The 19,092-nt window shown below is 35.1% G+C and overlaps 1 protein-coding gene across 1 annotated transcript in view; it reads right to left on the bottom strand.

Moving 5' to 3' along the window:
* Nucleotides 1–429: 429 nt before the first annotated feature.
* LOC139125085 (cullin-1) overlaps nucleotides 430–19,092 on the bottom strand; it is a 182,590-nt gene continuing 163,927 nt past the window's right edge. The window contains exons 18-20 of the mRNA XM_070691194.1: nucleotides 14,461–14,566; nucleotides 11,429–11,542; nucleotides 430–1,851 (exon numbers count right to left, since the gene is read on the bottom strand). Coding sequence (XP_070547295.1) covers nucleotides 1,771–1,851; nucleotides 11,429–11,542; nucleotides 14,461–14,566 — 301 coding nt within the window. The 3' untranslated portion in view covers nucleotides 430–1,770. The remainder of the gene's footprint in view (nucleotides 1,852–11,428; nucleotides 11,543–14,460; nucleotides 14,567–19,092) is intronic.

The raw sequence follows: 19,092 nt of genomic DNA, 5'->3' as shown, positions 1-19,092 counted from the left end.
TATATACATATGGCATACAGGAGCTAATAAATAGCGTACAAATAATTACATAAATTTCTTGTTGAAATGAGGTGATATCTTTCAGTGTCAGTTCATTGTTATCTCAGTTTTTTGATGCAATATATTCATCTAATATGTAATAACACAGGAAATTAGTATGGGTTCTGTCGGTTGAAATGAAAGTCTTTTGGAAGTAAATGGAACTGGGTATCTTTGGACGCTCTAGAGTACATTTGGCCCAAAGTTTGTTTGACTAGAGGAAGGGGGGGGGGGAGCTTTATAAAAAAGAGAACAAACTCATGTGGTTTTGATACGTTTTATAAGCCCTATCACCACTAATTTCTGCTGCAGTTCCAGGGACTACTAGAAAATACAGAAAGAGTCCAGCAAATTCACAGCTCAACAAGAAATAGACTCAAAAAGGAAAAGTAACTCTCCTGTACGACTTTTATTTGAAATAATACAAATGAACAACTAACTGAAATTTAAAAATAGTCAGATTGACCAATTCAAGCCTGTGACAAACTTTATTCCAGTGGGTCATAAACATAAATTCTTGGAAAATCTGGTGTAATTGGTCATTCACATCATTCAGATTTAGCTACCAGTGATTTTTCACTACCTGCTCAATGTTGTCTTCAAGTTTCCTACAAACCATCTTTTTTCATAAATTTCTTCATTCATATATGATTTCTGGGGCAGAAACTTAAAAAATTCACTTTTTTCCAATAGCATAAAAAAAAAATTTAAAAAATTCTAGCAACTGTTGAAACACTGATGTTTGAATATTTCAATCAAGCTGACTAAATACAAAGGCAACTGACTTCCATTCTAAGTTTGCAGTGACATCCCTCTATGCTAAGTTTCATGACATTATATTACAACAGATTCTTCAACAGCAAAAAAATATTGGAGAAGTTTAAACATTATGTAGATGTTTCCAAGTGTTTGTTGGACTATGTTTTGGTTAAATCAAACACACTGTAGCTATGATTACATATTAGTGATCTTTTTGCAATGGTAATAACAACAGAATACATCAGTGATAACACTCAACCATGCTGGAATATTTGATCTTCATGATAGTGTTTGCTGAATCCTGAAGTGACAACCGAATGTTGGTACACCATTTCATATAGCAAGTAGGCAATGCAAGTTTGATACAGGTCAGCAGACTGTAAATGTCATCACTGTAATAATCTGTTGTATTGCATCAAATCTCAATGCACTGTACAGATACTAAGGTATTTACTACAGATGACAACATTTAAATAAAGTAATACAAGAAGCAATTAAGAGATAAAAAATTGGGGGAAAACAGATACAAAGTGTCTGCTTCATTGATTTAATACACCACGTGTTTCAACAATTTTCACAATATTCACTGCAGAAAATATGAACCTTCTAATTTCAAAGAAATGTAAATGTAAAGAGAAATTCAAGAGTTCTCCCTGCTCATACAGAATCAAAACTTGTATGACCAATCTGACCAGAGAAAACATTGGGAATTTATCTCTAATAATATAGAGGTTGTTGGTAGTCATAGGATGTGCAGCAATCATCCATTTTTTTTTATTCCATGTGCACTAAAATATAATTTTGGATTAGGTTTGAATAGGCACATGAAAACCTGTTTGTCAGCCAAGCACAACATCCTAGTGTTTTGACTGCAGTGAGCATGGCATCTAGACATTATCACACTGCAGCGAGTTTATCAGTAAATGCCATAATGGATCTTGGTAGGTGTATTGATAAATATTGTAAGTTGATCTAGGCAAGGTAACTGTAGGTATCCTTTTCACCATCAACTCTTTCAAGGTATTCCTTTTCTATCAGGATATCAATGCATTTCTGAAAGAGAGATCAAAAAATTGCTACTTAAGAATACTTCAATTCTCTAAGTGTACAGGCTTAGAGATGTCATTCAAATTTACCAATTTTTTTTTTTTTTCAAAATTTTGAATCCCTGAAATGTGATTTTCCAACTGGTGAAAAATGTGTGGCCACATTGTACTAGGAAATGCATGAAATGTTAATAATTAGAAATTGGAAATAGCGGAGAATTTGGAGATGAGATCACAGTGACAATAAATAAATACAACGTCTTAACGGTGTATCAGATTTTTGAAATCTGGTATACTAAAACAGCAAAAATCTACAGAATAATGATAGGGTCACCATAATTAATTTTATACAAAACGACAATCAAAAATCTTTTTTTCACAAAAATCAGCTTTGCAAGAAATTTTTTTCAATTTCATGCAGTGAATAAAATGTTCACATTCTCAGCATACAATAACACAAAATTAAAACTTCGAACTGTGAAAGATTCTTAATTTAAAAGAAGAAAAGGTTTGAATAAATTGGAGAACTTATTTCTTTACCAAATTTGCCATTTTTACACTCAAGATTTCAAATATTTAAAGTATTATTTGATGGAATATTAAAATCTTCTAGTATTGACAATTTAGTTAAACATAAATTTTAGGTCTTGCACTGTACTGTTCAAAAATTTATTTTTCAGGTAGGTTACTTGTTTTGCTCTTTTGCAAAATGTATCAAGGAATTCCAAATACCATAAAGGACACTATGTGCTCATATTTGGTTTGAATCGGTCCATTCAAGAAATATTCAAACCAGAAAAACAAGAATGACAAAAGTAAATTAGGTCTGAAACTTTACGTACTGGCAGTCAACTTTAGCAACATGCATAGCAGAGAAATGTTTCAACACAGCTAGTCCCTCTTAGTTTGAGCAGGTCTGTTAACATGTAATATTTCATAAACAATGACAGGAAATACTCATAATCTGTTTTAGTTAATACAACCACTCCCAAACATTTGCAGGATTTCCCCTTTTTCTTACCTCATTTGCATATTTTTTGACACTGACATGTTCATTTGAACAACGTCACATCTCAACCCCTTGGTCTACCTGTACACCAAATACTGAGATGGCAGGTGCGGCGGTTTGGGAGCTTTTGAGTGTGACGGACATACATCCGCACATAAATACAAACATACATAAATACATACACACAGACATACAGATGCCACTGACTTGCCATATAAGCTCTTTTTGGCATTTATATACATACCAAATATGAGCTAAAAATTAATTGCATACTCTCCCATGATTGTCGATTTGGGTGCTTTTCAATGGGTATCATAGACCAAGCTAGATTTGGATTAACTTAATTTGTCTTAGACTTATAGATATAAGAATTCTGCTAATGCATTTACAAATGACAAAATATGAGGGTGGAAATTGGACTAAACATGCACACATTGTGTTCGAAATATGATAAAAATGACAAAAAGAATATAAAAATATGTCTGATCCATCAATAGATTTCAAACTTTGACACATTTTTCAAAATATGTATGATCCATCAATAGATTTCAAACTTTGACACATATTTCATGGTATAAAAATAGTGTCAAGGACACTGAAGCTCCTCAAGTGTGAGGCCAGTTGAAGTAGTTGGTTGTTGGTAAGCAGTAATTGACTTGGAGGCATGGGGTTGGGATACGGGATATACATGATTTGTGTTTGATACATTTAATTGTATATACGGCATGATTTGGCGCATTAACATAAAAATAAGTTGCATACATTAACACCAATCTATCCTGATGGAGTATGTGGCGGTTTATTATTAGGCGACTAGTAAAGTGAGTAAGTGCCATTTACTGCATTGGAATGCAGGAGAGCCACCGTAATTTCTCTGTCAGCACTCTAGTGAATATTGCTTAATTGTGTTTTTCAACATTTAAATTTGTAGTATACAAGCGAATTCCATTTTCACATTGATCTGTTTGACCAGAAAATTCATCAGCCTTTTGCTGAAGTAGGTTTATATCTTCCTGTGTATATTGGCCAACTCTGAGATGATTAAGTAATTCTGCAAAATGTTTACCATCTTTCTGTCTGCACAGGCGCAATAGAGAAATAAATATGCAAAAAAGATGAAAGGCTACAGTAGTATTTGTGAAATCGAGCTCAAAGGTCATCAAAGTCATGTGACATTTTGTCAAAAAAAATTGTATCCCATAGTTATCCCTATATACCAAAAATCAGACCTCTTGCTCTATTGGCTTGCCCAGAATTAGATATGTGCATAATTAATAAAGTACAGGATATGGCACCATACGGTCTCCCATCATACCAAATGTGAAGGGTGTAGCACTTGTGGTTATTGAGTTATGGCCATATATGTATATTTGGGTTCAAAGGTCAGCCAGGTCACATAATATTTTGTCAAAAAAACTTGTATCTCAAAGTTATCCCTATATACCGAAAACCAGGCCTCCAGCTCTATTGACTGGCTCAAAATTAGATACATGCATAATTGATTAGGTACAGGATGCGTCATCATTAGGTGTCCCATCATACCAAATATGAAGGGTGTAGCCCTTGTGATTACCGAGTTATGAAGAAATATCTATATTTGAGGTCAAAGGTAATTGAGGTCACGTGACATTTTGTCAAAAAAATTGTATCCCATAGTTATCCCTATATACCAAAAATCAGACCTCCAGCTCTATTGGCTTGCCCAAAATTAGATATGTAAATAATTAATGAGGTACAGGTTGTGGTGTCATAAGGTTTCCCATCATACAAAATATGAAGGGTGTAGCCCTTGTGGTTACTGAGTTATGGACATATATGTATATTTGGGGTCAAAGGTCATCAAGGTCACATGATATTTTGTCAAAAAAAAATGTATCCCATAGTTATCCCTACATACCAACCAGATATGAACTGAAAATGCTCACGTGTTTCATACAGTTATGTGTAAATTTGAACCTTTGCCCCATGTTTGCAACTTCATTGAAAGTGTTATGATCAAAATAATGAACAATAATCACCGCCGATTAATTCTCAAAGGTCATGAAGTATACAAATATGTAATTAGCTGAAATAAAAATATTAAAGTTCTTTGACTGCTGTCATTGTATCACCATTTTATATAGCAAGTGTAATTACCGTTTGCCAAGTCCTTCAAGCCATATATGCCGAGCTGTGAAAGCTCATTAGATATGTAAATTAGCTGACATGAAAATGTGAAATGACTTTCGATATTGTTTTAACCAGGTATAATCATCAATGTTGTCATGTTTTGCCAACTTTGATCAAGTAAATCCCAGTATATATCCCTAATAAGCAAAGTTCATTCAATATGTAAATTAGGAATTGACTTAAGTAAAAGTGCTTAATGATTGTCAATAATGTTGTATCATGGTATCTGCAATATATGTAGCAAATTTTGTCAACTTTGGTAAAGTCAATTCAGATGTATATCTCTAATTAGGAAAGTTCATTAAACATGCAAATTAGGAATTGGCTGAAGAGAAAATGCTTAATGACTTTCAATAATATTGTATTAAAGTGTCTGAAATGTACATAGCAAGTTACATCAATTTTGATCAAGTCAATTCAGATGAATATCCCTAAGTATGAAAATTCATTTAATATGCAAATTAGGAATTGGCTGAAGTAAAAATGTCTTTTGACTCAATAATGTATATGATGTATATAGCAAGTTTCAATGACTAAAATCAAGTTAAATTGTGTTGCTAAGTTATTCCTATATACCAAAAATCAGACCTCTAGCTCTATTGGCTGGCTCAGAATTAGATATGCACATAATTAATGAGGTACAGGATGTGATGTCATAAGGTCTCCCATCATACCAAATATGAAGTGTGTAGCACTTGGGGTTACTTAGTTATGGCCATATGGCTCTATTGGCTGGCTCAGAATTAGATATGCACATAATTAATGAGGTACAGGATGTGATGTCATAAGGTCTCCCATCATACCAAATATGAAGGGTGTAGCACTTGTGGTAGTCTGGTTCCCTGACCCATTTCCCCGGTAGAGGGCGTGGGGAAATATAGGGTCAGGTACCGGCTAATGTGAACATGGACGCTATTGGGTTAAAATAAAACAAGCTGTGATTGGATGAAAGTAACACTTGTAACTTTTTCTCATGTTTCTTGGGTTTCGCACTTTCAGGCTCACTTGACACCATCTTCTTGTTTGTACCACAAAGCCGTGGAGGTAGAAAGAAAGACTTTTTACCTCCATGATTTAGCCACTGTGATTTAGCACACCCCTTGATACTTTTAGAACGTCGACATGATGCCTGGCATTTTTCACGAAATTCGGACACCATTCTATCCATCGAAATCAATCGTCGTTCACAGTTCCAACAAAGTTTGCTTTCAATTAGCTGTGATATCGCAGCAGTACTTGTGGCGTGTATCGAACGTGCTCTGGTCATTTGGGTCACGCCACAGTCGGCGATGACCTCAATGACCCTTAGCGCGTACTGCTGCAATATCACAACCAGCCTTCAATCACCTCTATTTCCCCGTACTTTTGGATTAATCCTTTCAGTTTATATTTCCCGTCTCGTGTGCCAATGTTTTTGGTTCGGATACCAGTGTTCGAACATAATTCTGATCCAGTCGAATTTTGACCGGCGTTTTCATGGTAGCAGCCATATTTGTTGTAGCATGTTCTGTCAGGTGACTAACCTCCGCCATCTTGAACAAAATTCTGTTCAAGATGGCTACCCGGTACCTGACCCTATATTTCCCCACGCCCTCTACCGGGGAAATGGGTCAGGGAACCAGACTAGCACTTGTGGTTACTTAGTTATGGCCATATATGTATATTTGAGGTCAAAAGTCATCGGGGTCACATGATATTTTGTCAAAAAAATGGTATTGCTAAGTTATCCCTATATACCAAAAATCAGACCTCTAGCTCTATTGGCTAGCTCAGAATTAGAAATGCACATAATAAATGAGTTGCAGGAAGATGCCAAGGTCAAAGGTCAAGTGGAATCCCAAAAATTGTGGAGAGCAATTTGGTCCCCTACTGGCCATTGTCCAATAGACGGTGGCTGTCTTGGACTTTCACATACGCCAGAATAAGCCATTGCCATAGCTTAGCTGCATAGGTATAGGGGAGGTCAAAGGTCATAGAAAAATCAGAAAAATAATACTTTAAAAATCTTCTTCTCAAAATTGGCAAGACCTGTGATTTTGATATTTGGCATGAAGGAGCAAGGCTATAAGGTCTAACCAGGGTTAGGTTGGTAGCGGGTCGAGTTGACTGGGGTCGAGTTGGTTAGGGGTCGAGATGTCCAGAAAGCATGGTCATCATGCTTCCCATAGACTACTATGTATCACAAAAATTAAAACTGTGATAACTTCATTAATACGCAAGCCACGCCCACCAAAACCTTCTCAGTTCTAGCCATTTGAATTCTGAAGATGTCTACCAAATTTGACTGAAATACGTTCAGCCGTTTTTGAGATAATGGGGATACAGACACACAGACACACGGACACACACACACACACACACACACACATGGCTAAACCATATGCTGACGTGTGTGAACACGTGAGCAAAAAATCAGAACTATAGCTCTATTATTAAGCCCAGAATTAGGTATGTGCATAATTAACACAGGAAGTGGCTGGTCATGTGACATTTTGTCGAAAAACTTTGCTCCCATAGTTTTCTCTATGTACCAAAAACACATTGAAGTTGACAGCCAGTTAGGGACTGGTCAGTTTCTTCGGCCTGGGGGGGGGGGGGGGGGGGGGGCCCGGTGGATTATTTTTTGCTGACGTCAAAAAGTGGCTGACCCCCCTATTCCAAATTTTGAAAACAGGGTGACCCCCCCCTATTCCAAATTTCAAAAACAGGTTGACCCCCCCCCTGGCGCCGACATAGGTAAAACAAAAGGTGGACATAATTATATATATATATATATATATATATATATATATATATATATATATATATATATATATATATATATATATATATTTTACATTTTACATATATTTATATTTTAAATAGTCATTCTATGTTTTAATGAAATTGTTGACATGTCAGTTGTAAGATAGGAATTTCAAAGTGTCAATCTTAAAGTTTGAACACAGTACATTTTGAATGAGCTGTATTTTGAATGAGCTGTGAATGTATTTCACACTTTCTATGCTTAACCAGATGTCCTGAACAGTTGTACAGAAATGGATGTCAATCATTAAAATCAAAGAGGAAAAAGCAGTGAATCAAAAACTTTGATGGGTGTTAAGACTTGCCAACCATCCAATTAAATCTCCTTTAAAAGATATTTGAGTGGACGGACGCCTCACATACATACATACATACATACATACATACACACACACACACACACACACACACACACACACACACACACACACACACACACACACACATACACACATACACACATACACACATACATACATACATACATACATACATACATACATACATACTATTGACGGACGCCAGACGGATACCCATCCCAATAGCTTCTATAGACTATAGTCTACTAAAAATTGAATGGTCTTGTCTGACAAATGGCCATGACTCCGTCTGTTATTTTTGTTCTATACAATTCAGCGTCTGTCATTTTCACTTTGGAATGATCTGGAAACACGTGGCCAACAAACACCAAGCGGATATATATAGACTAAACATACATCAAAGATCGCAGTCCCACCTTTGGAATCACACTCAGAAACCCAATGAAAAATAAGAAAAATACCGTCAGGGACACTATGTGCTCACATTTGGTTTGAATTGGTCCATTCAAGAAATATTTAAACCAGGAAAAAACAAGAATGTCAAAAGCAAATAAGGTCTCCAACTTAGGTACTGGAGGTCATCTTTAGGAACATGCATATCAACTTCCATAGCAATGGGACAAGCAGATCCTAAATACATAAGCAAATGTCAACAACAAAAAAATAGACAGAGAAGGCTTGATAAAAAGAAAAGGTGGGAGTGGGCAAAAACATGTACAAGGTATCTGGTATAAAAGTAATGCTACCTCATCAATCTTCTAGACCCTACCCCCTCCTGAATATCAACTGTTCCACCACTTGGTATTACATAAGGCCAGCTGCACAAGATGACAGGAAATGTATTTACAACCTTGGGGATTTTTTAATTAATGCATTCTAATGTAAACAGCACTTTAGTGTGTCACAGATAGTGAAATGCCTTCCACTGTGGGCGGTGATTATAACATCTGGAATTATCCTGGGTCAAAATTTCTCATCATTTCTTGTGTGTCTTACATAGAAAAGTTGCAAAAAAATTGGTCCGCAATGAAAAAATTCACCTAAGCTTTGTTTTCTGGATCAAATTATCTTACAAATTGATACCAAATATGACAAAATTATGTTCACAGCCTTCGAAACTGTCTCACAACATATCCTGGGTTGGTTGTAGGTCATTTAAGGTCACAAACTGAGAAAATTACCTAAAATATAAAAATTTTGGGGTTTCCCAACACTTTGAGCAGAAAATTTAATCTTATAACATGCCTCAGTACTTTATACCAAATTACAAAGCTATCAAACAAGTAATTTTGAGAACAAGTTTTCTTGACTTAAAATGACAATATTGTCTTAAAAATACAAATTTGTATATTTCAGGACAATTTCCACATATCTAACTATTGTCATCTCTGTACGTCTGTGTAGCAAATATAAAAGCTGCCTGTCCAGGGGCTTTAAAAAGAAAATACTGTTTAAGATTTTTTGACCAAAAATTACAAAATTGCTCCAAAACAGTACTTTTCCCAATTTTGTCATAATTTCAACAAATTAGAAGAGTAACACCCACGCAAAGATCCAACCCAAATTTGAGAGCGATTGGGCTGGCGGTTTCAGAAAAGAAGAATTTTTACTGAAAATGAGAAAAATCTCCAAAAAATTCAGCAAAAATACAAAATTAGGGATATCTTCACAATATTCATAAAACTGTATAAGGTTCACCTAAGTTACTTCCACACAAATTTTCATAGCAATCAAAACAGCGGTTCTCGAGATATTAATTCTTGACCATTTTCACATTTTGTGAGCTCATTTGCATAATTTTGGCAATGCAGACTTCATTTGAACAAAATCCAATCTATAGCCCAGGATGCATCTACACACCAAATACCAAGCTGAAATGTGCAGTGGTTTGCGTGTTTTTGATGTTGACAGACATACTGTACATACATACATTCTTACATACATACATACATACACACATACATACAGATGCCATCGACTTCCGCTTATACGATAAACTCACATTGGTATAAAAAAATGTGAGCTAAAAAACTTTCTCATAATCATATTTTCATCTACGCCACTAATATCAAATCAGTACGTACTGCAGTTCTCAAGATATTTGAGTTGACAGACGCCTCACAAATGGATGGATATACCGTACTCGTCCGAGTATAAGCCCCTGCTCGTGTATAAACCCCCTACTGTTTTCAGAGGATTTTAGAAAATGCATTACATCCGTGTATAAGCCCCTACCCTAGTGTAACTCAAATACAGAAAGGTTAGGAGAGTATATTTGGTCATTTAACTTGGCAAAATTACTTTTAGATAATAAAGAAACTATTAAAAGATGTTAAAACAATGGGAAACTGGAGTTCCCTTGACAGCATCGTAAGGAAAATGACACGTTTTCCCAGTACTATCTTGATTCTTTGACCCTGCTCACCCCGTTGCCTAAAAAGAATAGTCTCACTCACATCGGCCATTGTTCATTTTCATTCACAGCCACGATAGTTTCATGCTTGAAACATGCAGTTTCTGTTGTTTGAAGCAATTATCCTTTCATTTGTGAAGACTTTTCCTGGTGACTATTACAATTTTCACTGCTATGTTGTTGTTTTCACAAGATGTAGACAGTTTGATACTGGAATATTGAGTTGCCTTTCCGTGTAGGCAATGCATGCCTGTTCACATTACTGTTGATCAGCAGCACACATGACATCTTTGTTTCAAGTTTGGGGGTTTTTTTCGACGCTGAATTTCACCAAAATGTCAGTTCTGTATTCAGAGATTGTACAATCATTTTATTTGGATGTGTAAGTCGATTTTGAAAGCGATAGAAAGATCGAGTAGTGTTGAAAAAAATCGTGCACAAAATTAGCATAAATTTTACGTCCATGCCAGATAACATGGGGTTGCTCGAGTATAAGCCCCTCCCCTAGTTTTATAGCTGTTTAGTGTTGCCGAACCGGGGGCTTATACTCGGACAATTACGGTATATACATACATGCATACATGCATGCAAGCATGCATGCATGCATACATACATACATACATACATACATACTACATACATACATACATACATACATACATACATACATACAGACAAACAGACATACATACATACAGACATACCGACATACAGACATATATACAGACATACATACATACATCCATACATACATACATACATACATAGATACATACAGACTGATGCCGGATGGATACCCATCCTAATATCTTCTATAGACTATAGTCTATAGTAGCTAAAAATTACTAAATAAATAAAAAGATTATACCTTGATAACTGGTACCCTTGGTTTGAATCTGGATGACAACTGTGTCAACACTTCACTAAGTAACTGTTGATGTTTCAACATTTTACGCATCTTCATTATACGAACAATGGCAGCCTCAAAAAAAAGAAATAACACAATAGAATTAGATAAAACATGGCATTTATACTCCAGCTATAGGAACTTGCTTTTTCAAATGAACATATTTTATGTATAAGGTGACAGCCGTTTCAAGTAACAGAGCAGAAGAAAACATTTCATCTCTTCAATATTGAAAGTGAAAGTGAAAAATGCAGCCAATGGCACTTGGACATCGCCTAGTTTTATCAGCATTTATCAACAACCCCACTCACTGTGAATTAGACAGACCACAAAGTCAATGTGCAACATATAGCTGAAAGACTATTTCTAACATTGCGATTTTAAGCCCATTTTGTGAGAAAAGGGACATGTATATGTATATGGAGAAAAAGCAGAAGACATATTTGTAAATTGTTTGTTGAGTGACAATCACGTATGCATCTCTTGAAAATTTTGTGGTTATAAGGTATAACAGTAGTGTAAGAATAATGAGGTTAGAATAAGTGTAGCAAAGCTAAGTTGACAGTAAGTAAGATTACAAAATTATACACTAAGCTAAGGAAATCTGAATGAAATAAATGTTGGAAGTAGTAATTGAAACTAAGATAGGAATAAACTGAATTACTGCTAAAAGGTTGGTGGAAGGCCACCACAAGAATTGGTCCATACCATGGTGTTGGAAACATAAAGCCAATCTTGCCTGCCACCATTATTACAAAAAGGTCTATAAATATTAGTCAATTTAAGGGGGCAAGATTATCAAGTAGGGCAGCAAAGTCATGGTCATCTTCTGTCTAACACCTTGTGTAAGTTCATGAACTTTACGTAAATCTTGCTTTAGATTTGTTGCTAATGGGCAATACCTGTGTTTCAGATCACTTGACAGCAATTCATCCATGACAGGTTTTAATTGTAATATAAATTCTATTTAAAGGACAGAAACTTCTCAAATAATTTTTGTTCCCTGTAATTTCCTGTGAGAACACACGGACAGATGGTCAAGGCAGATGCTGGTGCTAGCTTGATAACTAACCTAAAACTTGTAACTTCACTGTCTAAGTGTAAAGACTGTAACATGTGATGTCGTGGATACTTAATGTCTGAAATGTGAATGTCAAAGTCTGTATATTGACGCAAGGATGTTTACTTGATTGAAGTCACCAGATGTGAGATAATGTTGGGAAACAACAATAGAAATCTTCAGGCTTTTGTTGTCTCAGGCTGTTGTAATGGGACACAAAAAAATGTTCCTGTGTAGCATGGGTCACACAGCACTGTAGATTTCCCATAATTCATTGCGATTTGTATCCTCAGAGATACCTGAGTGAAGTCTACCACGTCTCCCATGTGTAGACAAATTCACAGACTAGTTATCAAAATTTTGAAAACGTACTTTTATACACACCATTCTTCTCAATTCTCATTTTAAATCATTTGGAAAATTATGTAGAATTGAGAGAGGAGATAGCGTTTTTGTGGAATTTGCCAGAGATTGTGTCCTCAGCCATACAGAATAATGTGATGGAAAGTAGGGAGACTAGTTGCACCTGTTTTATGAAACAAAAGGATATTGATTTTTTGCAATGGAAGTGACAAAAGAAATTTGCATGCTAAGTTTTCTCAGAGAATGACCCCTTCAGTTCGTCATAACTTGCTGCCCAAAAAGCAAGGCATTTGTAGTACCTAAAGAATGTGACTTTTATGGTTGTTTAGTGGTTATTTTGAAACTTTCACTGAAATATCTAAGCGTACTTTTACTAGATATTATTTGACAATTATTATGATGCTGAATATTAGTGCTTACATGCAGAACTGAAAAAGTTTTTAGAAAGGTAACCTTCGTGGATACAAATCAAAGAGAATTGTGGGTAATTTATTGTACTGTGGGTCAGTCCACTTTCAAAGCATCACCATTATCAATGAGAAATGAACTGAAGTCACAAACAAATCTTATTTCCATGCTAACAAACCATGTTTGAACGACACTACAAATCTCTGCCACTATATCATGTACATGGAACATCTGGTCTTGAAATCAATGTGCGTATAAATAGGTAAAGTAGTTAGTCATGTGACTAAGTCATATGACAAATGCCATGGGTCATCTCAAATGTGAGAATCTAAATATGAAATGTTTTTTTTATCACTTTTGTTGCCAAAAAGAGCACTGATATCTCTGATACTTCGAATCAGCCATCCTGCATATTTCTAACATTCATCAAAACCACATTTTTGTTCCACAACTCATAAAACAGTCCAAAATGCAGGATTAGTGTACCTTCCAAAACTGCATATATGAAAGACCCCTAAAAATCAATTAGTTAACAAGGGGGGTTTAGCGATTTCCCAAAACTACCTAACCGCTACTCTGTTTAACTCCATTTTTGGAAATTGGAACCTTGAACAAAATCTGAATATCTGTACCAAATATCAACACAGTCTATTCAGTGGTTTTTGACTTTTTGTGGTGTACGGAAAATTTTCAATGGATGACGTAAACCCAAGCCCATTACAATAACATGATGACCTTCGGTCATTATGTTAAAGCAAATAGACTTTCTTGGTATTTAGCAAGATCAAAATCTGATGAAAAAACTTTCAAGCCTAGGTACTTTTGGTACAAAATCATAGAATATTGGGGAACAGCGTATATTCTTGATTGGCTAAAAAATTGAATCTCAGGAAAAAAATGTCATCTTCATTTTCACCATGTTCATCTTAAGATTTGATCACTGATCTCTTACCATAAACAGCATCATATAAGCAATCTGACAAGGGGTTTCTTAGAAGTAGATTTTTTAAATATTTTGACCAAAACTTGCCCCAAAATACAGTGCTACTTACTCTGTCAGAAGTTTATAAGCCTTGTGTTGCTGACAGTGAAGCTAAAATGTTGACAAACAATGCATACTATTAATCTGTAAATGTACAACCAAAAAGCAGACTAGATTTACCTGTATAAGAAGTTTCCTATCTTCTTCAATGTGTTTGTGTGTAGTTTCTTGTTCTTGTTTCTGTTCAGTCTTCATTGGCACATTTATATTCACACGCAGTTTCTTGCTATTAAATCAATCAAAATGATACCATATAGTTAGTTGTTTTCATGAAAACTGCAAGATATTTAGAAACACTGTTGTGTCTAAATGTCTTTAAGCAGTTGTAAAAGATGTGAAAACAGGACATTTGTATGACATTGCTCCCCATGTGTAAGAGTGGAGCTAGATACATACACAAAAAAGACCAGCCCCATTATAATTCTGCTTGAGTTGTATTCATCATGAAATGGGGCATTCAAGAGAAAAAGATATCACACACTTAAGTACATAGGAGTAAAGAATATGTGAGCTACACACCATTTTGACAAAGTCTTCTTTCACACAATTTTTCCACAAAGCTGTTTTAGCACTGGCTTATGATTTCAATTGGCTATTGTCATGAATAATAACACTAAATTTAAGAAGCCATACATGCAAAATTAAGCCTTACAGCACCATAGACTTTTCATGCCATAGAACCTCACAAGCCAAAAACTTTTTGAACCAATAAACTTGACATGTTACACTGTTTTTAGAATGGTACAGTGTGTTTCCTGTGATTGGAAGCCCAGCCAAACCACTATGAATTTCAAAGATCAGAGAATGAAGAACCTTTGAGTAGTGTTTCCATGTTTGATTTCACAAACCAGGGAGAGAGAATAGGCTAAAATGCACATTTTGGTTCAATTGATTTTCGAATGGAAACATGAAAATCTCACATTATCATCATTCAAAGTAACAGGGAAAAATCTAGTCTAATGTAGGCTAATTTAGAACCTGATTGCTATTTGATACTATATTGTTGTTGTTATGGAATGAAATTTGTCATTAAAGTCTGAAAATAATCAGTCTGAAAATTGCTTGCATTACAAATTGCTCATAAAATGGAAAAAGCAATAAATATTGAGGAATAAAATATTTATCTGGTTTATTCAGGCAAAACAATACATTAATACATGTCACATGGTCAACAGTGTGAATCTGATGCATATCTAGACATCTTGTAAATAAACCAGTGACCTTTATCATTGTTTTGATATACAGTAGAGCATACTATGATGTAAAAGTTTACTTGAAATGACTATTGGCTTATTGATTGCTCAAACATCAACAAATGAAATCCAGATTTTGTGTTTTTGGCCAAGAAAATCTAAATAACAAGATCTTAAGAATTCATTTCGCTGGCCAATGCTATGCTCCAGGGCTCGAAATTAGCCGTAGTCCCGCGTCCACAGACTACCAACTTTTCCCTGGGGCTACCAAAGTCCATGAAATGGTAGCCCACACGGACTACCAAAGCCTGGGACATGAAATACTTGGCGTGCGATGTCCGTCACTTTGGGTCGAGCTAAATGCACTCGACATGCACTTTCATTTGTTTGAAGCAATTATCATTTCATCTGTGAAGTTTTTTTTCTTGTTACTATTAAACTTTCCATTGTTATGTTGTTGTTTTCACAAGACGCCGAGCGTTTGATACCAGAATGTTGAGTTGCTTTTCCGTGTGTAGTCTTTGCATGCCAGTTCACACTATGCTGTTCGTCGCCAGCATACAAGATGTACTTGTGTCAAGTTTTGGGGTTTTGATGCTGAAATTTCATAAAACTGTCACTTCTGTATCAAGAGATTGTGTAATCAGTTTGATTTGAAATAGTAATATAAAACACAGTGTCAGTTAAGCTCGGCTGAGTTTCGCTGTCTTTTATCTATGGTTGTCGATCAGTATCAATGTATTACGTTCTGTATAGAGAGACTCGGGTGTAACAAGGCATACCAGTTCATAAAGATCATGAGAATATTTTTTTTGGTTTTGAGTTGACATTTGGAAGTACCATCTAGTATAATGTCTGACTTCTTAAATTAGCAAAGAGTGTCCCCCATACCAATATATTTTTGGAATCACCATAAAATACTCGTCCCAAAAATATGCAAATTATGATCATGTGACCTCATAAAATATTCAAAATGGCCGCCAATATATAAAATTTTGTATTTTTTCAACAAATTTCTTTATTTTCATAGGAATTCCTCAATAATTTATCATTTTTCATCACCAAATCATTGCTTTCTATCACACCAGCATGCACTGATACAATATTGCGACAAAAATTATGAAAAAACACTGATATTTTGTATGGTTTTGGCCTGCGAAGTGTAATGTAACAAAGGCCCTGTATAAGGGTTAGGTCAGTGTAAGCATAATGTAACATAACATGCAGCATCTCATATTACGAAATATTTCAAATGTTACGTGTGTATAATTTGAATGACAATGGAACACGTGTCCCAAAATATGCAAATACTAGTCATGTGACCTAATTAAGTATTCAAAATGGCCACCAACAATAGAAATTTATCATTATTTTCACATGTTTTCCAATTTTCCAGTAAAAGAAAATCAAAATTGTATCATATCCCAGTGCTGAATCACATTTTTAGTCCCATGACCATGAACTTTGATGTAAACTTTATATATTATGATAAACTTTACGCAGATTTGATAAACCTTACACAGCTTTTCTTGTCCTCCCTCGTAAGTGAAGAATTATACACAGCACCCTTGAATTGGGGTCATACAGGTCAAGTATCCTATTTTATAACATCTGACTATGGAATTTATCAAACTTTGTCCACAATAACAAGATATTTTTTGGAATTGTAGAATAACAATTGTCAGGAAAATATGCAAACACTGGTCACATGACCTCATTAAATATTCAAAATGGCCACCAGTATTCTAAATTTACAATGATTTTCAAATATTTGCTTCTCTTTCTGATGACATTCTAAAGAATTTATCACTTCCCATTACTCAATTATGTCTAAATGTATATTAGATTCTGTTGTCTAAAACTGATGATTCCAAGAAAATGTTTTTACCATCATATTTATGAATCCAATAGAAGCTTCTTTCAAATCACAGAGAACACTAACGTTACAAAATTATTTTGCAAAACACAGACTTTGATTATTCGAGTTTGCAAATTTCATCCAATATGCATGCAAAAACATGAGAACACACAATTTCATTGCAACCAAAACAACATTTATTTTTTTCTTGGGTACAAAAAGTAAAAATAATGTAGCAACACACTATAAACCAGACCAAAAACCCTCAAAATGTCACAAGTAACCATTTCTGGATAAGGTTGATTTTGTGGCAGGTACATCATTAGTATAATAAAATTGGGTCTTAGAACACAACACTGTTAATATTGATGATATCGCTGTCTTTTATCATATTTTTGAGCTATGCATGTCATCTTCAAGCCTTCCTCTTTCCATCTACCAACAGTAACATTGAGGAGAAAAAAATGCAGAAAGGCCTGCAGTATATTGTCTTTTCAAAGTACAGTACTGTATGTAAAACCTACTAAACTTTCTCATTTTGTTTTTATAAATCTCATTCTGCCTTCAATTGCATTTTACTATCAAACAAAATACTCTGAACAGAACAAAAGACTATAAACCCAAGCATTATACTTGAAGACAAAAACAAATGGAGTATCTATACAGTACAAAAATGTCATATGATACTATTTTTACTATCAAACAAATTACTCTGTACAAAATAAAATACTACAGACCCCAAGCGTTATACTTGGAGACAAAAGTAAATCGAGTATCAACACGGTCCCAATATGTTATCTGATGCTGACATACAGTCACAGGTGGACCATTGTCCTCTGGTGAATGAATAGTTGACAGAAAACAGACTGGCTTACTATCAATCCAAGGCAGGGCCAGCCATCGTCAATCACTTCATTTCCCTCTGAACGTAGGTAAGCATGTCTGGCAGAGCAGAACTAAATTTGACTGTTCCACACATACATGTGTCCTGTTGATAAAGGTCTTGCTATCCTAACATTATCAGTCTACAGATGATGGCCTAAATTTAGTAAACCCTGCATAAGATCAAACACTCCTTGCCTAGCTTGCTTCACACTCCTTTGCCTTCTGGTTTTAGGTTCTCTTTGCCTGAAACATAAACAAATACAAAATTTTTAAATGTTTTAAATGTTATGTACTTTGTGCGAATAAGTTTCAGTACGATAACTCTCTCTCTCTCTCTCTCTCTCTCTCTCTCTCTCTCTCTCTCTCTCTCTCTCTCTCTCTCTCTCTCTCTCAGGGTACTGCAAGGTATAAGCACCAATTTGTTTCAATAAAATTTATACCACAAAGAATAACTTTGTACAATGCTTACACACACTATCTGTATCCCTCTTACATTTGAACAAGTAGCTAAATAATTCACCATTGGCATTATTATCCATGAATAAAAAACATTCAAATTAAATTAGATTATGAGTATGGGGGATATTTATATAAATACACAAGTCATTGACAATGACATAGTCCCCACTTGTAAAAGGAGTATTAGTCTTGATGGGGCAGGGAAATGAGGTCATTAAGAAGTATCACTGGAATGTATAAGTTCACATCTATGGGCACATAGGTCTATGTCATTGTTCCCAATTTGAAACACATGAGGCATGTCTAAGTTATGGTTCTAAATCGGGAAAAAAGATCAGACCTCTAGCTGTGTTGGCC

Source organism: Ptychodera flava (genome assembly GCF_041260155.1).
Source record: "Ptychodera flava strain L36383 chromosome 23 unlocalized genomic scaffold, AS_Pfla_20210202 Scaffold_24__1_contigs__length_23054250_pilon, whole genome shotgun sequence".
Taxonomy (NCBI): Eukaryota; Metazoa; Hemichordata; class Enteropneusta; family Ptychoderidae; genus Ptychodera; species Ptychodera flava.
This window is presented reverse-complemented; position numbering and strand designations above follow the sequence as displayed.